The sequence below is a fragment of the Jaculus jaculus genome, chromosome 1 (assembly GCF_020740685.1).
Source record: "Jaculus jaculus isolate mJacJac1 chromosome 1, mJacJac1.mat.Y.cur, whole genome shotgun sequence".
Classification (NCBI taxonomy): domain Eukaryota; kingdom Metazoa; phylum Chordata; class Mammalia; order Rodentia; family Dipodidae; genus Jaculus; species Jaculus jaculus.
The window spans coordinates 38959938-38983345 of NC_059102.1; the positions used below are offsets into that span (position 1 = coordinate 38959938).

At 48.9% G+C, this 23408-nt stretch overlaps 1 protein-coding gene across 1 annotated transcript in view; it reads left to right on the plus strand.

Annotated features, from left to right (window-relative positions):
• Slit1 (slit guidance ligand 1) overlaps positions 1-23408 on the plus strand; it is a 189687-nt gene that overhangs the window by 136706 nt on the left and 29573 nt on the right. The window contains exons 14-25 of the mRNA XM_004669915.2: positions 758-921; positions 1507-1530; positions 1706-1850; positions 2613-2687; positions 2864-3007; positions 8980-9123; positions 9420-9586; positions 13378-13510; positions 14352-14420; positions 16496-16567; positions 20230-20301; positions 21795-21866. Of these exons, the coding sequence (XP_004669972.2) occupies positions 758-921; positions 1507-1530; positions 1706-1850; positions 2613-2687; positions 2864-3007; positions 8980-9123; positions 9420-9586; positions 13378-13510; positions 14352-14420; positions 16496-16567; positions 20230-20301; positions 21795-21866 (1281 nt within the window). The remainder of the gene's footprint in view (positions 1-757; positions 922-1506; positions 1531-1705; positions 1851-2612; positions 2688-2863; positions 3008-8979; positions 9124-9419; positions 9587-13377; positions 13511-14351; positions 14421-16495; positions 16568-20229; positions 20302-21794; positions 21867-23408) is intronic.

The following is a 23408-nucleotide window of genomic DNA, read 5'->3' on the forward strand; positions in this document are numbered from 1 at the left end:
TGGCTAACGTGGGACCTGGGGAACCGAGCCTCGAACTGGGGTCCTTAGGCCTCACAGGCAAGCGCTTAACCGCTAAGCCATCTCTCCAGCCCCTTACTGTGTTTTTAATCTGCATTCCCCTAATGCTAAATGCTGTGGATTGGAGCATCTGTCCCCCCAAGACTTCTCTCTGTCACTCAGTGTGAAGACTCAGCTCTTTTTGTCCTTCTGCTGTCAAAGTGTTTGTGGAGGTCACTGCATGACCACATGGGCAGCAGGTTTCTGGATATGCCTTTACACATCAAGTATCCCCCTTGCATCTTCCTGCCCATTTGCCCTCACCAACTGCCTGCCCTTTGTGATTGCTGAAGCTTCTATTTTGGAGAACTGGCGAGATAGCTCAGTTGGTAAAGTCCTTGCTTTACAAGCATGAGGACCTGAGTGTGAGCCCCAGAGCCTGCATTTAAAAAGCTGGGTATAAACCGGGCGTGGTGGTGCATGCCTTTAATCCCAGCACTCAGGAAGCGGAGGTAGGAGGATCTCAGTGAGTTTGAGGACAGTCTGAGACCACATAGAGAATTCCAGGTCAGCCTGGGCTACAGCCAGACCCTACCTCAATAAAACAAAAACAAACTAATGAATAAAAACAAGCTGGGCATGGGCGGAGAGATGGCTTAGCAGTTAAATTGCTTGCCTGCAAAACCAAAGGACCCAGGTTCTATTCCCCAGGATCCACATAAGCCAGATGCACTGACAGCCCATCTGTTCATTTGGGCAGGCATCTGGCTCAGAACCCTTTCATCTGTGACTGTAACCTCAAGTGGCTGGCAGACTTCCTGCGCACCAACCCTGTCGAGACAAGCGGGGCCCGCTGTGCCAGCCCCCGGCGCCTCGCCAACAAGCGCATTGGGCAGATCAAGAGCAAGAAGTTCCGGTGCTCAGGTAGAGCGGCCACCTGTCTGTCTTCAGTTGGCTCAGGGAACTAGAATGTGTCCTGGTAGCTTCAATGAAGGTGTCCTTGGGCATTTTGGAGCCCTGCGGGAAGCTGTGGGCCCTGCGCTGTAGGGTTGGATGGTTCCACCTCTCACTTTACTGCCACCTGGGAGAGCTGGGCTTTCTGAAGATCTGGAGTGAGCACCTCTGTTCCCAGCCAGCTCTTGAGTGTGCTTAAGGCCTGGGTAGTGACGTAGAAGACTCCTGTAGGTCTTCAGATGATGTGGCCTCAGCAGGTGCAGTCCACCCAGCATTTGACCGTGGGTCGACTTCTGAGTCTAGATCCTGGTCCCAGGGTCTGGGGCCACCCTGCTCTGTCCCTATCCACAGGTACAGCAGGGTGCCCGTTTGTACCACTTCAAGTGAGAGTTTAGTTGAGATTTGGTGACTGCCCCGCGGGGGTCTAAACAGGAGCACTATGGAGTAAGGCTGTCTTTACATGGGTCCCAGCTGTATTCCTAGGGTTCTTTTTTTGTGGGGTGTGAGGCCGGCATGATTGTGCCTACATCATAGTGTGTTTATTTCTCTCCTCAGCTAAAGAGCAATACTTCATTCCAGGTAGGAAAAGCGTGTGTGTGTGTGTGTGTGTGTGTTGGGGGGTGATCTAGGCCAACCTGGGATGATGGTGGCAATAAAGGGGTAAACTTAGGGGTCTTGGAAGTCCCTGGGTGGATGTGGGCCTTGGCTGCTTGGGGCCTGCCCATGCCCTTAGTCCTCTGCCCTCTTGACACAGGCACGGAGGATTACCAACTGAACAGCGAGTGCAGCAGCGATGTGGCCTGCCCTCACAAGTGCCGCTGCGAGGCCAGCATGGTGGAGTGCTCCAGCCTGAAACTCTCCAAGATCCCTGAGCGCATTCCTCAGTCCACAGCTGAGCTGTGAGCCTCTGAGCTGACCACTCGCCCCATCCCAGTGTCCACCAATCCTCTGGGCCTCCTCCGGTCTGCACCCCAGGCCAGCTCTGTGTGGAGGATGATGGGAAACACTACCTGGAGTGTGACAGCTACTGGCTTCAGAACATAGCTCACCTCTGTGGCCCCCTGCCTCCTTGAGGTGTCTCTGGCATACAGAGCTGGTCACCAGCCTGAACCAGGATGGCTGTCCTCAGTACACACTTCTGTCTTCTTGGGGGAGAAAGGAATCTATGAGTTTCAGCCATCCCTAATTATTAGTATTTTATATATCTATATGAGTTCATGCACCTATGTCTGCATGGTCAAAGACCTTTTATGTATGCAAACTTTTATTACATTTTTAAAGTTAAAAAAAAAAAGCTCATTTATCACCTTCTCACCCCACACTGGGCCTAGCCTTCCTTTTAAAAAAACTTAATTAATTTATTAATTTGAAAGAGAAAGAGAGACAGAGAGAGACAATGGGTGTGCTGGGGCCTCCAGCCACTGCAAACTCCAGATGTGTGAGCCCTAGTGCATCTGGCTAACGTGGGTCCTGGGGAATTGAACCTAGGTCCTCTGGCTTTGCAGGCAAACGCCTTAACCACTAAGCCATCCCTCCAACCCCTAGTCTTCCTTTTAAATGAGGTCAGTTGGCCTTGCCAGCTAAATTCTCCTGAATCCCTTTTGTTTGTGTCCCAAATTGAAAAGTACTATTTATTGGTGTTTAATTTCTTGCCTCTACAGACGATTGAACAACAACGAGATTTCCATCCTGGAGGCCACTGGGATGTTTAAGAAACTTACACATCTAAAGAAAATGTGAGTTGCCCATAGGTGGGATGCCAGCCCAGGATGGAGCCTAGGTGGGGGTGGGGAGGGGTGGAGAGTATCCCCTGGGATGGTGATGGGCTTCTGTGCATGGGAGCCATGGGTACAGGAAGGGAGGAGAGCCTTCTGGTGCAAGAGATTCACAGTCCTCCCCTGCTTTCTCCCAGAAACCTGAGCAATAACAAAGTGTCAGAAATCGAAGATGGGGCCTTCGAGGGTGCAGCCTCCGTCAGTGAATTGCACCTGACTGCCAACCAGCTGGAGTCCATCCGGAGTGGCATGTTTCGGGGTTTGGATGGCTTGCGGACCCTGTGAGTGTGTGGGGGGGACCAGGGGCTCAAAGCCAAGCCACAGGGTGGGCATATGCACTGAAGGGAAAAGAAGCTAGAGGTGGGAGATGGCCACCTCCCAGCCCTTGCTTGCAGGCAGGTGAGACCCTTTGAGGAAAGTGACTGGTGGAACAGGTGACCCCATGCTGGGGACTGTGGTAAGGCCCGGCCTCTTGTTCTTCAGCCTGGAAGGGATGGGGAGATTGGGGTCCTCCACCACTGCCTGGGGCCAGGCTACAGGAGCCCAGCACATGCTCAGGGGTGGCCAGAGAAATTGCAGGCATGAGGCCTGGGTGGCTGTGAGGAGACCTTGCTGTGGTCACTGGGTGTATGTGGCACCATCTCTGGCATTCTGAATTCTTTTTCCCCCCCTTTTATTGAGAGCGTCCATACTTACAGAAAATAAACCATAATAATGCCCTCCTTTCCACTTTCCCCTTTACAAATCTCCACTCCATCATAGCCCCTCCCTCTCTCCATTAGTGTCTCTTTTAGGTTGATGTCATCATCTCTTCCTCCTATTATGAGGGGCTTGTGAAGATAGTGCTAGACACTGTGAGGTCATGGATATCAAGGCAAATTTCTGTCTGGTCGATTGTATTGTGAGCAGTCCTACCCTTCCTTCCAGTCTTACATTCTTTCTGCCACCTCTTCAGCAATGGACCCTGAGCCTTGGAAGGTGTGATAGAAATGTTTCAGTGCTGAACATTCCTCTGTCACGTCTTCTCAGCACTGTGGTGTCTTTTGGGTCATCCCAGTGGTCACTGCCATCTGAAAAGAGAAGCTTCTTTAACCTAAAGTGCGAGTAGCATAATATATGGGTATGAACATTAAGTAAGGTGCTTACAGGGCAGTTTGGTGGGCATAGTATATGCATTTAGCCAGACAAGAGCAGGTATTACACTCCTAATGCTCATGAACTCCCCCACCATAGGCTTTTTTTTAAAATTCACTCTGTACTCTTGAACACACAGCAATCCTCCTACCTCTGCCTCCTAAGTGCTGGGATTAAAGGCATGTGCCACCACACCTGGCTTACCATAGGCTTTTGATCAGGTTTTCAATACCAGGCATGTGTTCCCTCCCATAGGGTGGGTCTCCAGTCCAATTAGAGAGCGGTTGGTTTCCCCCATAATGAACATGCCATATTGCGCTTGTTGGCTTGTTTGACCTGGCATCAAGGACCTCCCTGGCCAACAACTCACTGGAAGATACCCCATCCCTGGCACTGGAAATTTTCTACTAACAGTCTATGGCCTCTGGGTATGACATTCTGAATTCTATGATTCAGAGCCAGGCAGGGCTCCCCAGGCCCTGGCAGCTCACTGGGATCCTGGAGTCATCACCCAACTCCTTCTGGGCAGTACTGGTTTTTCAGTTACCTCTGTAGACGTTTAGCATCCAGTAGACAAACTGCTTGTCTTACTGGCCTTCCTGGACATACCCCGTCTATGTTGGCCATCCCAGAGCCACATGTAGCTATGGAAAACTTACTTAATTTCAATTCATTTCTATCTAAATAGCTGCCAATGAGCAGTGGCTACAATATTGGAAAACACCATATGAGAAACAACCTGCCAAGGTTTAAATCCCAGCTCTGCACTTGCGTTAGAGATCTGTCTTCTGAGCATGAATTGTGGTGTTTGTGACTGAATGTGACATGGGCCTGCCTGTAGTTTCTGAGTTCTTAGGGAAAGGGGATTGTATCAGGCAGCGATCCACGGTCTTTCACGTATGAGGGGAGCTCAGCCGTCTTTCCAGGCTGCTGCTGTTGGGTGCCGCCTCTTCCTTACATCTGTTCAGCCTTCCTTGGGTGTTGAGGAGCACCCAACCCGTCACTTTTGTTCTTTCTGAGGAAGACTCAGGAAGGGGCTGAGAAGAGGCAGTGTGGGGACAGAGGCCACAAAAGCCCACACGGGAAGGCGAGGCATTGGAGAAGGAGCTTCAGCACCACCCACAAATGACCACTGTCAATTGATGGTGTGAACAGCTGTCCTCTTGTTCTTCGGATGGAGGTCAGAGGACAACTTTCTATACATATATTTGTGTAGTTACCAAGCCCGGCCTTAAAATATTTTTAACTTTTGGGGCTGGAGAGACAGCTTAGTAGTTAAGGCACATGCTATGAAGCCTAAGGACCCAGGTTCAATTCTCCAGATCCCATGTAAGCCAGATGCACATGGTGGCACAAACATCTGGAGTTCATTTGCAGTGGGTAGAGGCCTGGCGTGCCCATTCTCACTCACTCTTTCTCCCTCTCTAATAAGAAAGTGAAGAGCCAGGCGTAGTGGCACACACCTTTAATCCCAGCACTTGGGAGGCAGAGGTAGATGGATCACCGTGAGTTCGAGACCACCCAGAGACTACATTGTGAGTTCCATCAGCCTAGAGTGAGACCCTACCTTGAAAAACCAAAAAATAAGAGCTGGGCATGGTGGCGCACGCCTTTAATCCTAGCACTCAGGGAGGCAGAGGTAGGAGGATTGCCGAGAGTTGGAGGCCATCCTGAGAGTACACAGTGAATTCCAGGTCAGCCTGGGCTAGAGTGAGACCCTACCTCGAAAAAACCAAAAAAACAAAAAAGAAAGAAAGAAAGAAAGAAAAACCAAATAATAATAATAATAATAATAAATAAGTAAATAAATAAAATATTTTAAACTTTTATTTATTTAATTGAGAGAAAGGGAGAGAGCGGAAGAGAGAGAGAATGGACATACCAGGGCCTCCAGCCACTGCCAAAGAACTCCAGATACATGTGCCACCTGTGTTTCTGGTTTATGTGGGTCCTGGTGGAATCAAACCTGGCTCCTTTGGCTTTGCAGGTAAGTGCCTTCACCGCTAAGCCATCCCTCCAGGCCCTTTCCATTATTATTCATGTGGTAAGGACATCTAACATACAATCCTGCACTGGGGAGATGGCTGAGTGGATGAAGTGCTGGCTGAGCAAACAGGATGACCTGAGTTGGAATCCCTGGAACCCATGTCAAGCCAGACATGGTAGCCTGAGTGTCTGTAATTCTCGTGCTCCTACGATGAGATGGGAGACAGACACAGGAGAATCTCCCAGAAGTGTGTGGGCCAGCTGGCATAGTGGACAGGGCAGTGAATAATGGGAGCTCCTGCCCTTAACAAGGAGGAAGATGAGGATGGACACTCAGAATTGTCCTCTGACCTCCACACATGCACTGTGGCCTGTGTGCACCTGTACACACACACACACACACACACACACACACACACCAAAACATGGCCGAACTCCTTAGCAAATTTTTAAGTACATGATACAGTACTATTTGTTAAGGCACTGTGCTATGCTAGAATCTAGAATTGATTCATTCTGTATAACTGAAATACATATGTACATATATAGCTAGAGATAGAGGTAGATATATAGATGTATATTCTTTTTTTGAAACAAAGTTTCACAAAAGTTTCATGTATTCCAAACTGGCCTTGAATTGAGATCCTTCTGCCTCAGCCTTCCAAGTGCTGAGACTACAGGCCTGTACCACCATGTCTAGATCCGAGATATATTTTAATTTAAAACAATTTTTAAAAATATTTTTTTAAATTTTATTTATGCATTTGCAAGCAGAGAGATAGTGAGGAGACAGAGAATGGGCACACCAGGGCCTCCAGCCACTGCAAATGCATTCCAGATGCATGCTCCCCTTCTGCATCTGGTTAACGTGGGTCCTGGGGAATTGAACATGGGTCCTTTGGCTTTGTAGGCAAGTGCCTTAACCGCTAAGCTATCTCTACAGACCTAAAGTATTTTTTAAACTTTATTTATTTGAGAGAGAAAGAGGCAGAGAGAGGGAGAGAGAGAATGGGTGCACCAGGGCCTCTAGCCACTGCAAACAAACTCCAGATGCATGCGCCCCCTTGTGCATCTGGCTTACGTGGGTCCTGGGGAATCAAGCCAAGGTCCTTTGGTTTTATAGGCAAATGCCTTAACTGCTAACCCATCTCTCCAGGCCCTAAAATATTTTTGTGAGAGACAGTAAGAGAGACTTGGCATGATAGGGCCTCTAGCCACTGCAATCGAACTGAACTCATGTACCACCTTGTGCACGTGTGTGACCTTGTACGTGCGTCACCTTGTCCATCTGGTTTACGTGGGGGCTGGGGAGTCAAACGTGAGTTCTTAGGCTTTGCAGGCAAGCTCCTTAACCACTTAGCTATCTCTCCAGCCCCCAGATGTATTTTAAAAGAATCCAATAATAAATTTTATTTAGCAACCTCTTTTTCCTCACATGTGGGCACATTTACATGAAATTAAAATTTCTTTTGAGCACAGTTTTTATTTATTTATTGTGTGTGTGTTTTATTGCATGCGCGTAGGCACACGTGCACCATGGTGCGTGGATGGAGGTCAGAGGACAACCTCAGGTGTGGGGCGGGGGTCCTTGCCTTCCGCCTTCTTTGAGGCAGGGCATCTTGTGCCTGCTGCGCTCACCAGGCTGGCAGGACCCTGCGCTTCCGGGATTCTCCTGCCTGGCTTGCGTCTCACCACAGATGGCCGCGATTACCCTTGCTCATGTTACTGTGTCCAGCTTTACACGGGTTCTGGGGGCCCAAACTCACTCTTGCTCTGCAAGCACTTTATCCACTGAGCCATCTTCCCAGCCCTAAACATAATTTTAATGGCTATATGTTATATACATTATTGGACATTTATGCTGGGTGTTTTTTGAACAATGCTAGGATTAACACATTTATCCCAAATTCTGTGCCCATCGTAAGTGTTCCCTCATGAAGAAGTTTTCAAAGTAGGTTGGTGGAAGCAGGACATGTCTTTGTAGAGATTCTGGTACGAGTCACAGATATACAGCTAGGGAGGTTCTTAGCCACTGTCTTGCCAGTGAAAGTACTCTTTGTTTATATATATACATATATATTTATTTATTTATTTGAGAGAGTTGGAGAGAGAGAGAGAGAGAGAGAGAGAGAGAATAGGTGTGCCAGGGCCTCTAGCCACTGCAAACAAACTCCAGATGCATGCACCACCTTGCGCATCTGGCGTATGTTGGTACTGGGAAATCGAACCAAGGTCCTTTGGCCTTGCAGGCAAACGCCTTAACCACTAAGCCATCCCTGCAGCCCTGCCCATACTCTTTGTACCAGTCAGGGTTCTGTAGACAAGCAGAACTGAGAGAATGAATATGTATTTAAGGGGGGGATTTATTGGATTAACTTACAAGATACAGGCCGGGCAGTCCAACAATAGCCATCTGGAGACTGGAGAATCGGACAACTGGGTAGATGCTCAACCTGTGAGAGTGGATGCGGGCTGGATTCCAGTGTCCTTAGAGGAGAGCCAAACGGTAGACTCAAAGTCCAGTGGTAGCAAGGACAGCCAGACAAAAAGAAAAAGCTCTGCTCTCCTGTGGCTTCCTTATAGACAGTCCTCCACTGGAAACGGCCACCCACTCTGGAGGAAGGACTTTCTCGCTCAGTTACTCTGTTCTGGAAATGCCCTCACAGAGCTGCCCAAGATGCGCCTCTCTCTCGATTCCCAGCCTGTTCATGTTGACTCAGAACTTAACCATTGTACTCTTGCTTCGCTTTTACTGTGTCTCACAGCTCACAGCGAGGTTCAGCTTGGCTCTGTTGGCAGTGTGGAAGCCAGTGACGGGACATTTAGGCTGTAGGGTGATGGGATCCTGAGCAGTGTGTGGGGTGTGGCCTGGAGATGCAGAGAAGCCCTAGGCATCAGGAGGGAGGGTGGGCTGCAAGGGATGTGACCGTGGGGTGGAGATGAGGGAACGAGAACGCCGTGCAGGTGTGCCCAGTAGTGCAGGTGGCCCCGTGCTGTGTTCCCCTGGGTGACTTCACACCTCTAAGGAGGCATCATGGGCTAGCTAGTAGTGACAGGTGCCATGTAGCACAGGTGGATGCGGGCAGGGCACAGCACGGGTTGTTCCCGCCTCTCAGTGTCTCCTCCTCCCCAGGATGCTGAGGAACAACCGGATCAGCTGCATTCACAATGACAGCTTCACAGGGCTGCGCAACGTCCGGCTCCTGTCACTTTATGACAATCACATTACCACTATCTCCCCCGGAGCCTTCGACACCCTCCAGGCCCTGTCCACACTGTAAGTCCTGGTTGGAGGAGGGCAGCCTGGTGGCTCTGGGCCCTGGGAAGTCTGATCACCCTCCCAGTCAGTGGTTTGCCTAGGCCTTACCTTTGAAGCACTCCCTTAGGGTAGGCAGGGTTCCTCCTAGACTCCATTCCTAGTTCTGCCTCTGGCCCTAGAACTTGATCTTAATCCTTGTCAATGGTCTAGAAAGGAGCATCAGATGGCTGTGTGGTCAAGGAGAGGACTTTGCTGGACCTACTGACACTGGCAAAATGTTGGGATGACCACATGACATGTCCTACCTTTTCCAGAAACCTCCTGGCCAATCCTTTCAACTGCAACTGCCAGCTGGCCTGGTTGGGTGACTGGCTGCGGAAGAGGAAGATTGTGACGGGGAACCCACGGTGCCAGAACCCGGACTTCTTGCGGCAGATTCCCCTGCAGGACGTGGCCTTCCCCGACTTCAGGTGTGAGGAAGGTAACTCACAGGCATGCTGGTGGGGTGTGGGGTCACTCGGAGGGGCATGGGCTAGTGTGCACCTCATAAGCCCCTGGGGAGGGGACAGAAGACACCCCACCTTGGAGGTGACTTTGCGTAGTTATCATACCAGTGATGTGCTTATGACTTAAAAAAAAAAAGCAGGAAAACAAAGACAGAAGAAAATAAACATTACCCATCACGGAGACAAAAGCACAGTAACACTTCATGTAAATACTTTTAACCCAGAGACTTATTCCTGGCTTGTCCTGAGTGCTCTAGACTCATGAGGTCACCCCATCTTTCGTATGCCATGGAATCTTCTTGAATCCCACTCCCATGCCTGCATGTGACCCTGTCACTTTTTGCCCCAGTGCCCTGCTTCCTCTGAGTTCTCATTCTCTCCCCACCGCTGCTGTTCTGTCGCCTCTCATGAGAAGGATGTAGCTTGTCCTCTAACCGTTTCCCCAGAACATCATCCATCGCAACCTCTGTTGGAAACAGACTTTTCCTGGTGTGACAAGGCAAGGTCGTATGCCATGCTAATTGTCCCAGTTTGTGTCTCTTAGCACCCCCGCCACGGGGAGTTTCTCCCTGGCCAACATCAGCTCCCCAGTCCCTTCTCTATCGCCAGACACTGGTCCCTGGTGTCTATGTCCTTTCCCCCACGGCCACTTCTGCTGTTCCAGAAGGCAGCTCTGCTCTAGAACATCTGCATGATGAGGGGGACTTCATAGGAAGCCTCGATGTTCACACTCACAACGACCATCAGGGTGTTCCCTTAAACAAACTCCGTGGGTTCTAAGAGCAGGTTTGAAAAAGTCTCTAGCTAAGCATGGTGGTAAAGGCTGAGATGAGATTCAAGAGTTCAAGGCCAGGGCTGGAGAGATGGCTTAGTGGTTAAGGCGCTTACCTGCAAAGCCTAAGGACTCATGTTTGACCCTCCAGAAACAGAGTGACACAAGTGTGCAAGGTTGCACACGTGTACAAGGAGGCGTGTGTGTCTGGAGTTCGATTGCAGTGGATGGAGGCCCTGGCATGCTAATTTTCTCTCTCTTGCTCTCGCATAAAAATAAAAGGGGCAAGTCTGTTGGGCTTGCCTCAAAAAAAAAAAAAAAACAAAACAAAACAAGGCCAGCCTAAGCTACATGGATTGTCTCAAATACAGTTCACACTCACCATTTTATTCACACATATATGCCAATTTATGTAATAACTTAGTGGTCTTTTAATTCTTATTTTTAACCTATGTATCTTTTTAAATTTTGTTTATTTATTTATTTGAGAGAGAGAGAGAGACTGTTAGAAAGATAATGGGTACACCAGGGCCTCTAGCCACTGCAAACAAAATCCAGATGCATGAGCCACCTTATGCATCCAGCTTTATGTGGGTAATGGGGAATTAAACCTGGGTCATTTGGTTTTGCCAGCAAGTACCTTAACCACTGAGCCATCTCTCCAATACATTTTTTTTTTTTTGGCTTTTCAAGGTAGGGTCCCACTCTAGTCCAGGCTGACCTGGAATTCACTGTAGTCTCAGGGTGGCCTTGAACTCACAGCAATCCTACCTCTGACTCCCAAGTGCTGAGATTAAAGGTTTGCACCACCACGCCTGGCTCCAGCACCTATCTTGATTATATTCTCCTGCCACTAATTCCTGATTTTAGAAAACTCTTTTTCTCACTAGCCCTCTGTTTCTATTACAAAGGTGATATTTCATTGTTCCTTAAGAACAACAGAGTATCATCCAGAAGGAGTTTGAAATGATGGCTGTGTGTTCCCCACCCACTCCCCAAAGGGGAGTGCCACCTCTGTGGACATTCTGCAGGGCCGCAGTGAGGGTTTTCAGATCCCTGCTTGGGTCCATGTACATGTGAGACACACAGCACTTTGCAGGCCCACATGCAAAGACCTTCCACCCAGACAGACCACAGTCTTGTGGGCACCCCTGGTTTAAGCCAGCAACCCCCCTCCCCACCAGGATTGGATTCAGTGAGCTTCCCCCAGTGTTGCTGTTAATGCCTTGAGCCTCTGGCGCACCATCATAGATAACTGTCTGTATAGAGGTGATTTTCCCCTGGAATAACTTCCTAGAAAAGATGTGACCTCTCTCTTTCTCTCTCTTTCTCTCTCTCTCTCTCTCTCTCTCTCTCTGTGTGTGTGTGTGTGTGTGTGTGTGTGTGTGTGTGTTGTTGTTGTTGTTGTTGTTGTTACAAGGCAGTGACACCTAGTGCTCAGGAGGACAGGTTCCTGAGGAAGCCTGTTTGGATTCCAGTTTCAGTTCTACCTTCCACTCTGGTCTTAGTTTCCTCATCTTTAAAATGGGCTTACATGGGCTGGAGAGCTGGCTTAGCGGTTAAGGCATTTGCCTGCAAAGCCAAAGAACCTAGGTTCAATTCCCCAGTACCCATGTAAAGCCAGATGCACAAGGTGGCACCTGTGACTGGAGTTAATTTTAATTGGCTGGAGGCCCTGGTAGCCCCATTTTCTCTCTCTATCTGCCTCTCTCTCTCTCTCTTAAATAATAATAAGCAAATAAAATTTAAAATGGGCTCATGGTAGCATGTCCATGAGGGGGTGTTTTCATGATTCAGACAGCTTGTCTTTATTTAAAATGCAGCATCTGCACACAGGCAGCCCTTTAACGTCACTGTCTCCGGGGTGTACATGCTACCCTCTTCCTCGTGTCCTCAGCAATTCTGGCCATGGGCCTTTGTTACTCTCTCTGTACCCCATCAGAATAAAAGAGGACATGTGGGGGTACTCAGTGATCTTTACTGAATAAACAAAGAGGTCAATGAAGACATGGTCACTGTGCCTCAGCGAGGCCTGTCCCAAGCTCCACGATGAAGATGGAGGACCAGTCATCTCCCTGCTCCAGACCTCAGTGAAACATTAATTCACGCACTTAGTTCCTCTCCTTGGAGAGCCGCCTTGGTCCAGTCACTGTGCTGAGTGCTAAATTCTGTTATTCTGGGGGGGGGCGGTGACAGCTCATGAGGTGAGAGTGGCTTCCTAACTGCTTTGCCGAGGGGAGTATGTTTGATACGGTGGCAGGCAGCATTAGGCGTGTAAGAAGTAACATTTGTGTCCTCCTCCTTGCTCTGCCCAAGGCCAACTTGGTTTGAGGCAGAAGAGATTACCTCAGATCTTTAAATATATATATATTTTTTCCCACCCTATTTTTTATTTTATTTTATTTTTTAAAATTTTTTAAATTTTTATTAACATTTCCCATGATTATAAAAAAATATCCCATGGTAATTCCCTCCCTCCCACCCCCGACACTTTCCCCTTTGAAATTCCATTCTCCATCATATCGCCTCCCCATCTTAACCATTGTACTTACATATATACAATATCAACCTATTAAGTACCCTCCTCCCTTCCTTTCTCTTAAAATATATATTTTTTATTTTATTTATTTGAGACAGAGAAAGGGGGAAGAAAATGGGTGTGCCAGGGCCTCCAGCTGTAAACACACAGACACACGGGCCGCATTGCAAAGTTGTGCATCTGGCTTATGTGGGTACTGGGGAATCAAACCTCGGTCCTTGGGCTTCACAGACAAATGCCTCAAACTCTGAGTCATCTCTCCAGCCCTACTGCAGATCTTTTACCCTGGAAATTACTCTGGGAGCCTTTGTCCTTAATGGTGCTAGGTGATGGTGTGTAGCAAGAAAAGACTTATTGGTGTCTAAGGCAGTGTCAGGGCGAGGCTTCTGCCAACAAGCTACCCCAGTGGGGCCAGTCCCCTTCACTGACCAGGACATCACCCCATTTTTCCATAGGCCAGGAGGAGGGGAGCTGCCTGCCCCGTCCGCAATGCCCCCAGGAGTGCGCCTGCCTGGACACCGTGGTCCGATGCAGCAACAAGCACCTCCAAGCTCTGCCCAAGGGCATCCCCAAGAATGTCACAGAACTGTGAGTAGCCCCTGCCTCATGCCCTCTGTGTGGGCTAGTGGGACAGAGCAAGGGACCCACAGCAGGAGGAGGGGCCCACAGCAGGTGCTGGCTGGCTAGCTGGGAAGAGGGGAGGGTTTCCCAGGATGCACAGCTCCAGGAAGGCCTTGACTTTCTCTTGGGTTCTCTCTCTGTAGTCACCTAAAGACAACGTTCCTCTAAGTTCTACTTTTCAAATAAAGAATCAACATGAGATGGCTCATGCCTTTAATCCCAGCACTCAGATGATAAGGCCAGACTGGGCCACCAAGTGAATTCTGTCTAGGTCAACATGGGCTATCATGAGATCCTACCTCAAAAACAAAACAAATCAAACAAACAAAAAGAATAAACACGACTTTTTCTGCTCTGTTAGGAGAACTTGTACAAGTGTATATGTGTGTGTGTATGTGTGTGTACTAGTGACATTATGTTCTTTGCCAGAGTCAACTATTATGGTCTAGGTAACAAATCCCTTTTTGTTCAATATTTGCTTCCAGTTTTTTTTTCTCTGCCAGCACGAAGAGAACCAAAGTGAACATTCCCTTAGCGACACTGCTGGCCCACTAGCGCCAGGTCTTTGGAACTCTTGCTGTCTTCGCCTGGTGGCCTCACAAAAAGCCCTGGGTCCTTTGCTGTCACTAGCAGAGTGCAAAGGCGGCCTGGCCCCTCGCGTCCCTGGCGCCAGCGCTGAGCATCATGGCGCCCACCTTCATTGGCTTGATCTGGCGCCTGAGCTCATGAGGAGCGGATGTGGATGCGTGTGGTAAACAGGGATGGACTCAGGCCACTGTGGGTTTCTTCTCTTTCTTTCTTTCTGTAGTTATCTGGATGGGAACCAGTTCACCTTGGTTCCAGGGCAGCTGTCCACCTTCAAGTATTTGCAGCTTGTGTAAGTACCCCCAGACCCTTTGGGATCCCAAGCCTGCCTCAGAGGACAGAGGGTCACTGATATCCAATTACCATGGCTCCAGCTTCTAGGAATCCCTGGAAAACCCACTTGTGGGCAGATCCTGTTTGTTCATTTTCCCCCCTTTTCTTGGAGCACCTGTGCTCAAAGCTGCTTTGCCACCTGGTGGTGAAACTTGGGAATTGCATCGTTGGTTCAGCTTCCTGGGTTATCATTACCTCAAACCTCTCCATAGGCTGATAATTACTATTGATGTGGGTTGACCTCGCAAGGAGAGGAGGCAGAGAAGAACAGAGGGTTATGGAAAGCCTCTTGGTCCAAACTTAGTCCCCAAACCAGCAAGACAGCTAAAATAAATCACATAGTAACTTTTTCTTAAACTAACTCCTACATTTATTACCACTATCCATTCTGTGGAAATATGTAAAATAAACCGTAGGATTATAAAATCAACTCCTCTTAGCTTCCCAGACTAATTAGTAATCCATTTCAATTGTCTTTGCCTGTTCACTGGCCAGATTTTACCAAAAAGAAGTCCAGAGAGCACAGCAAGGAAGTTGCGGTGTGGAGCAGAGCTCTGGCCACTGCGGCCCATGGGTCAAAGCAGGCCTGAGGTCTGTTTGGAAGGAGTCTGTTCGTAGACTCAGCATACTGTCTCCTTCACTGAGGAAGGCTTGTAAGGAAGCACTGCAGCATTGGGCTGGAACCCTTCAGCTCAAGGCCTGGCTACCTTGAGCAGCACTGGCTCACAGCAGTTTGCAGCTGCAATTTATCCATCTTTGCTCAGTGGCCTCGACAGCGCACTTTGAGTGCTTCAGTAGGGCGGGGTTCTGGTGGCTGGTGCCAGAGAAAGATTCTACTACAACCCCCAATCTTCCTGTGGTCTAACAGCATGGCCCGTGGCCCAGATCTATAGGAAGAGGGAAGGAGGGCTCAGATCAGGAATGTCACACTAGCTGTTTCTGTTACGCTGCCTCTGCAGGGCTGAAACACCTCCCCCTCCCCATCACAAGGGAGGAAGTCAGTTTCTAGCAGCAAATGGAAGTCCACTAGGAGCAGAAGGCAAGGCGTATGGTTTATGACATTTCAGAGCCAAGAGCTGCATGCAGCAGGCAGATATGAAGGCCTCAAGGTCATAGTTCTCTCTAGTTAGTCACGACCTAGAGAGAGTACAAGAAGAGGGACAGAACTCCTTTAGTCGGGAGCAGTGGGGCCTAAGGCAGGCAGGCACAGAGGAGGGTTAGGCTCAGTGTGTGTGTGGGGGGGGGGCATCATGAACCCAGGAATGGTGTTGGGAAGAGGAGGGTCTTGAAAAACATGTCAGTGGGTGTTGGCTTGACATGGACAGAAATTTGGAGGGGACAGGTGAGAAAGGTGAGGGGAGACACAGGCCATGATACCAGATGAGTGGAATGCACCAGACTTGCTCTATTGAGTGTCTGTGGGACGCCGGTGGAGAGAGTTCTGTAGGAAGGACATGTTGTGGTCGCAAGCGTGGTGCCATCAGCCCAAGACAGGGAGGAGAGCCAGGGGCACAATGAAGGATGCCCAGAGTGGAGCAAAGGAGCGCAAGGGTGGGACTTTCGTGCCCCAAGGCCTGGGGTCTACCAGGGACTGGATAGCATAGCCCCAGGGGAGGAGGCAATCCAGGGAGGGAGGGACCATAGGGGACCCCCTCACATACACACAGAGTCAGGGTAGGTGGGGAATAAGGGTGGCCTTGTGCATCTAACACATGGTGACAACAGAAACCACAGTGATGGAGGTCAGGTCTGGTCTGCCTCCAGCTAGCTGGATGAGGTAACCACTGGGAACCTCGGTTCTTGCTTGTAAGATAGGGCTGCTCCCTGACTCATGGGGGGATCAGGAGGCTAGTGCTATAACCACAGGGAGTGCTGGCGAGAGAGGGCGCCACCAGCCCTGGCACGTGCCCTTTAAGGGCACATTTCTGTGGCGGAAAGGGGCGGGGACCAGCTCTCCCTGCAGGAGGGAGGGAGGCGGGCTGAGTCAGGACTGAGACCTTTCTTTCCAAGTGCTGATGCTCTTACTTCTTCCAGGGACCTGAGTAACAACAAGATCAGCTCCTTAAGCAATTCCTCCTTCACCAACATGAGCCAGCTGACCACATTGTGAGTCCCAGCAGGGCCGGGTGGGACACTGGGGTCATGGTGTCCGGCTATACCGGGCACAGCTCCCCCCACCCATCCTTCTCAGAGGCTGCACGCAGACGGGCTCAACTGCCAGAGAGTGGCCAAGATGGACTGAAAAAAAAAATCACTGTTTATTACTTCTTATCCTCTTGGCTATAATCACATGGAAAACAAAACAAAACAATTTTACTGGGAAATACAACACATATGTGGAAAAGTGCAAAAACTAGAAACGTGCCATTTAACAAATCATCGTAAAGCCAGCACCTGTATGGACGCACAAATCAAAAATAGAACAGCGGGGCTGGGCAGATGGCTCAGCGGTTAAGGCACTTGCCTGCAAAGCCTAAGGACCTAGATTACATTCCCCAGGACCCACGTAAGCCAGATGCACAAGGTGGCGCATGCGTCTGGAGTTTGTTTGCAGTGGCTGGAGGCCCTGGCACGCCCATTCTCTCCCTCTCTCTCTCTGTCTCCCTCTCTCTGTCTGTAGTTCCCAATAAATAAATAAAATAAACAAAAAATATTTTAAAATAAATAAAACAAAACGATTTTTAAAAATAGAACAGTGTTTGCACTCCAAAGGCCCCTTTGTCCCTTCCTGCTCATTGTTTCTCCTACCACTCAAGCCCACCCCAAGGCAGTTCCTGGAGGGTTTGGCTTTCATCTATGCGCTTTTTCCTAAGTGTACCTTCTAAGCAGCATGGCTTAATTCTTCTCATCTTAAGCATCGGATGAATGGAGTCTTCCAGCATAAACTCTCGTCGAGCTGGCTTCTTTTGCTTACATTGCTGTCTGTGTGATCCGCTCCTGTGTGTGCAGCAAGTCTGCTGATGTCTGTTGCTATGTAGTGTTCCTTTATAGGAACATGGCATACCTTCCTCATCCTTTCTGTTTTTTTTCTTATTTTAATTAAAAAAATTTTTTAATGTTATCTATTTATTTGGTGTGCTTGTGTGTGTGTGAGTGTGTGCATGTGCATGCTAGGGTCTCTTGCTGCTGTAAATGAACTCTAGACATATGCCCCACTTTGCATCTGGCTTCACATGGGTGCTGGGGGATTGAACCTGGGCTGACAAGCTTTTTAAGCAAGCCCCTTTAATTAGTGTGTGTGTGTGTGTGTGTGTGTGTGTGTGTGTGTGCGCGCGCGTGTGCACATGTAGCCAAAAGATAACTTTCAAGTCAGTCCTCGCCTTTCCACCTCACCTAAGGCAAGATTTCTTGCTCTTGATTCCCACTCTGCTGTTTTTTGTTTGTTTGTTTGTTTGTTTTGGTTTTTGCTGTGCGAGCCATGAGCTTCCACAAAATAAAATTCTCTGTCTGTCTCCCATCTCCTCGTCACTGTGCTAGGATTACAGAAGCCCACCACAGCTTCCAGCCTTTTACATGGGGACTGAACTCGGCACTCCAGCTTAAACAGTGGGCCGTCTCCTCAGCCTGTCCTCATCCATTGTGCTATCCATGCGCACTGGGGTTGTGTTCTGCTTGGACTGTTGTAAGCAGAAACCCTCCGAGCATGTTATGTCCTAAGAAATCTCAGAGTGGCTGTAACTATACCCTATGCTGTTGGTCAGAGGCATTAACCAACATCCTTATATCTGTCTAGTGCCTAAGAGCACATCTCATTCCCTTCCCTGATGCCTCAAGTTATATATTATATGCCAAAATCTGAGGGACTCTCTCCAGATCCTACCACAGCCAAACATGAGGGCCAATGCACAGAAAAGGGCCTGGCCAAGACAGCCTCAAGGTGTGGAAGGGGGACTTTGGCCTGGAAGGCTCTATCAGGGCATTGATCTGCCCCAGGGTCTACTGGTCAGCCAGTCCCCATTGTCCAATCTTTTAAAAAATATTTTCATCAGCCAAGCATGGTGGCACATGCCTTTAATCCCAACACTCGGGAGGCAGAGGTAGGAGGATCACCTTGAGTTTGAGGCCACCCTGAGACTACATAGTGAATTCCAGGTCAGCCTGGGTTAGAGTGAGACCCTACCTCAAAAAAAAAAAAAAAAAAAATCGCACACACATAGAATTTGATATCCAGGAGTGGCAGCATACTTCTGTAATTGCAGCACTTGATAGGCTGAGGAAGGTGGATTTCCATAACTTTGAGACCAGCCTGAGCTAGTGCTTACCAGGCAAGCCAGGACTGTTTACCAGGAACCTGTCTCGAAAGAAAAAAAAAGTGGAGCTGGGGAGATCACTCAGCAGTTAAAGGCACTTGCTTGCAAAGCCTTCCAGCCCCATCTCAATTCTCTAGCACCCATGTAAAGCTGGATGCATTGCAGCCCATGCATCTGTGATCCCAACACACCTCTGGCAATGGGAGGCAGAGCCAGGGGAATATGAAGCTCACTGGCCAGCTAACTGGATGTCTGTTTGTAATCTGGCAATTCATTTGAATCAGCAGGAGCCCCTGTCTCAAAGAAGGTGGCACATGCCCACAAACAAGTTTTTTTAAAAAAATTTTATTTTATGTTAGACACATAGAGGGAGAATTGGTGTGCCAGGGCCTCGGCCACTACAATCAAACTCCAGATGCTTGTGCCACCTATTGGGCATGTGCAACCTTGCACTTGCCTCACCTTTGTGCATCTGGTTTATGTGGGATCTGGAGAGAGATCAAACATGGGTCCTTAGGCTTTGCAGGCAAGCGCCTTACCCACCAAGCCATCTCTCCAGCCCGTGTAGAATTTGGGCTGGAGAGATGAGTCAGTAGTTAAACGTGCTTGTTTGTAAAGCCTGACAGCCTGGCTTCGATTCTCCAGTACCCATGTAAATCCAGACACACAAAAGTAGCACATGTGTCTAGAGTTTATTTGTAGTGGTAAGAGGTCCTAATGCACTCATGGTACTCTCTCTCTCTCACACACACACAAATAAATAAATAAAATATTTAAGAAGAGGAAAAAAAAGTGTAGAATTTGGTAAAATTTCACCATCACCACAATCAAAGAAAGAAGACCCCCCCCCTTCCTACCTCAGAGGCGAACACTCGTTGGCATTCTGTCACGGAGGACTAGTTTGCATGTTCCGGTGTCTTGCATAAACCAATCACTGAATGAAGTCTTATTTTGTTCCTTGCATGGTGTGACAGCAGCCGTCCCTTCCTTTCTATCGCTGGATGGATACTTCTGGTGTGGGGCAGTCACAGAATCACCTCCTGTGCTTGCTTGCCTGTCTGCCCCGAGTGGGTGCATTTATTTGGAAATATTTTTGAGGCAGAGGATTAATATGTGGGCTGTGGAAAGTGAGAGTTTTAGTGCCAATCTTTTGTTGTTGTTCTTTATTTTTATTTATTTATTTGAGAGTGACAGAGAGAGAAACAGGGAGAGAGAGAGAGAGAGGATGGGCATGCCAGGGCCTCCAGCCACTGCAAACTCCAGACACGTATGCCCCCTTGTGCATCTGGCTTATGTGGGTCCTGTGGAATCGAGCCTTGAACCGGGGTCCTTAGGCTTTACAGGCAAGTGCTTAGCCACCAAGCCATCTCTCCAGCCCCTCTAGTGCCAATCTGACTCAATAATTTAATAATGTGATCCTGGGAGTTCTTTCATGATGCACAGCCTCTGTTTGCTCACCTGTAGGATGGGGTGGGAAGAGCCCTTCCTCTGCCATAGCTTCTTCCTTCCATCCCACAGGATCCTGAGCTACAACGCTCTCCAGTGCATCCCTCCTCTGGCCTTCCAAGGGCTCCGTTCCCTGCGTCTGCTGTAAGTATCCTCACAATTTTTCTAGGAAATCTATCCCACCATGGGCAGAAATGTTCCTGGGTCTAGGGTGCCAATGGGGTCAACACAGTGTCCAGTGATTGGAGCCCCTTACAGATACCACATCATGAATGGGAAGTGATTGGAAAAAAGAGGGTGCCTGTCACCTCAGATCTAGTTTGTGGCAGAGGAGGGGTGGCTAAGGTAAGGAAATACTGTATTCCCATGTGAGGCTTCTCTTCAGGTTGAAAATGTTTGAGAACCCATAGAAACAGTTCAGATTTCTTCTTTTTCATAGGTTTAAAAAATTTTTTTCTCAATTTTTATTAACATTTTCCATGATTATAGAAAGTATCCCATGGTAATACCCTCCCTCCCCCCCCCCCCACTTTCCCCTTTGAAATCCCATTCTCCATCATATCCCCTCCCCATCTCAATCAGTCTCTCTTTTATGTTGAGGTCATGATCTTTTCTTCCTCTTATGATGGTCTTGTGTAGGTAGTGTCAGGCACTATGAGGTCATGGATATCCAGGCCATTTTATGTCTGGAGGGAGCATGTTGTATGGAGTCCTACCCTTCCTTTGGCTCTTACGTTCTTTCCACCACCTCTTCCGCATTAGACCCTGAGCCTTGGAAGATGTGATCGAGATGTTACTCAGTACTCCAGTAACTTCTTTCCAGCACTATGATACCTTCTGAGCCATCCCAAAGTCACTACCATCTGAAAAGAGAAGATTCTCTAACCAAAGTGAGAGTAGCATTAATATAAGGGTATCAATATTAAGAGAAGTGCTTACTGGGCAGTTTGATAAGCATAGTATGTACATTTTTCCAGACATCAGCAGATGTTATACCCCTAGGGCTCATGACTACCCCTGTTTTAAGTTTTCTGTATCAGGGATGTGTTTTCCCCCATGGAGCGGGCCTCCAGTACAATTGGAAGGCAGTTGGTTTCCACCATGACAGACATGCCACTACTACACCCGTTGTTTCATTTGTGCTGAGTATCTTCACTGGTGGTATCTCTTTCTTCCATTGACAGTTCAGATTTCTGCAAACAGTGAAAGTTTTGACCAAAGCCATCCATTATGTTTGTAATGATAGCTCCTGCCCCTACCAGGGTCAAGGTTACATCCTTAGGCTCTAAGCTATGGCTGGCTGTGTTAACTTCCTTACCAAGAAGCCTCCTTTGCCCGAGACTCTTGGCTAAGAAGGACAGCATACTCCATACACATATCTTGTTATGATGTAAACTCAGAGCTCAAGTTATTTAGATGGCAAGACCAGAATCCTCTGGAAGGACTAAAGGACAGGGCAGTCCACCTGAATAGTAAAGGCTTTCTTCTTTCCCTGGGACAGGAAGGGCAGGGTACCTTGGCTGGGGACCATCTCCTCACTAACACACACCCACAGCATGTCCCCTCTCAGCAGGGGGCCAGGGTGACCCTCCGATCCTACCCCTGGACCAGGCATCTGCAGTCTCTTCTCTCCTCAGGTCTCTGCATGGCAATGACATCTCCACGCTCCAGGAGGGCATCTTTGCAGATGTGACGTCTCTGTCTCACCTGTGAGTAACTCCAGCCAAGTTCTTGGGGCCTCTTTGCGTTTAAGTGGAATTTGGGGCCTGGAGGAGCCCCAGCTCCCCAAAGTGTCAGAACATTTGCCCTAATCCTGACATTTAGCTTGCAAAGTTCTCCATGCGCTCTCTCGGCCTCGTACACACTTGATGGTTCACCAGCCACAAGAACGGCGGGGGAGCGAGGGCAGTTCTCGGTCAGCTTCGACCAAGGCGGTGGTGAGCGCTAGCTGACTGCTGGGTGGCACACGAGGAACTAGGTCCAGGGAAAGGGGGAGGCTTGTCTGTGGCTGCCCGGCAGTTCCTGCCCTCAGTACCCATGCCCTCAGGTTGCACCTCACATCCCACATGGGGAGAAGCTCCAGAAATTTCCTACCACCCAAGTGGCTTACTGATGGAGAATTTAGCTGGAGTGCCACGACAATGCTTTAAGTGCAATAGGCCTGACTCCTCACCCAGCTAAGCAAAGTACCATGTTTAGTCCATGTGACACGTGCCTCTCCTAGGTGTAGACTCTGAAGAGCTGACTGCAGAAACTCTGACACCCTCTTACATACCAGTGACCACTCCAGCACGATCACAAAGCCCCAAGGTGAACAAGCCATGTTCACACACAGATGGGGAGAGAGGCTGTCTGTGCTCCTAAGGACAATGGAGTTCTCATTCATATCACAGCATGGACAACGCTGAAAACACACGGAGGGAGTGGGTCTACGCAAAAGAGAAGCACAATATGATCCCACTGATCCGAGAGACTCAGTCAAATTCTTAGAAAATAGATGATGGGTTCTAGGTGCAAAGCAACGTGGTGGGAGTTGGGGAGAGGGGTTAATATCTAATGAGTAAAGAGGTTCTTTTTGGGGTGATAAAGTTTTGGAAATAGGGCTGGAGAGATGGCTTAGCAATTAAGTGCTTGCCTGCGGACCCTGGTTCGAGGCTTGATTCCCCAGGACCCACGTTAGCCAGATGTACAAGGGGGAGCACGCATCTGGAGTTCGTTTGCCATGGCTGGAGGCCCTGGCACGTCCATTCTCTCTCTCTCTCTCTCTCTCTCTCTCTCTCTCTCTCTCTTTCTCTCTCTGTCACTCTCAAATAAGTAAAAATAAACAACCAAAAAAAGTTTTGGAAATAGTGGTGATAGTGAACATAATCAACATTACTGAGTTGTGCTTTGAAGGTGACAATGATAGTTCATATTTTATGGATAATAGCATATGAAACCGTGATGAGATAGCGGGGCATGGGGCTGCGTCCGAGCTGTCCTCGCTCTGGAAGTTGGGATGGATACAGAAGAGACGCCTCACCGGGCATGTCTTGGCACTCTTAGCCAATGCAGCATACATGGATGGAGGCCACATGGCTGTGGCTGGGAGCCTGTGGGCTCTCCACCCCGCCCCTAAGCCCACTCCGCATTCAGGACCTTAGTGGACAGGCATGCCCAGATCAGAGAGCCTTTGGGGTCTCTGTATCTCCCTTGAAGTTCACTCACTCAACCATCTCCCTAGGTTTTCCCCATTCTGACACTCGCCTTTC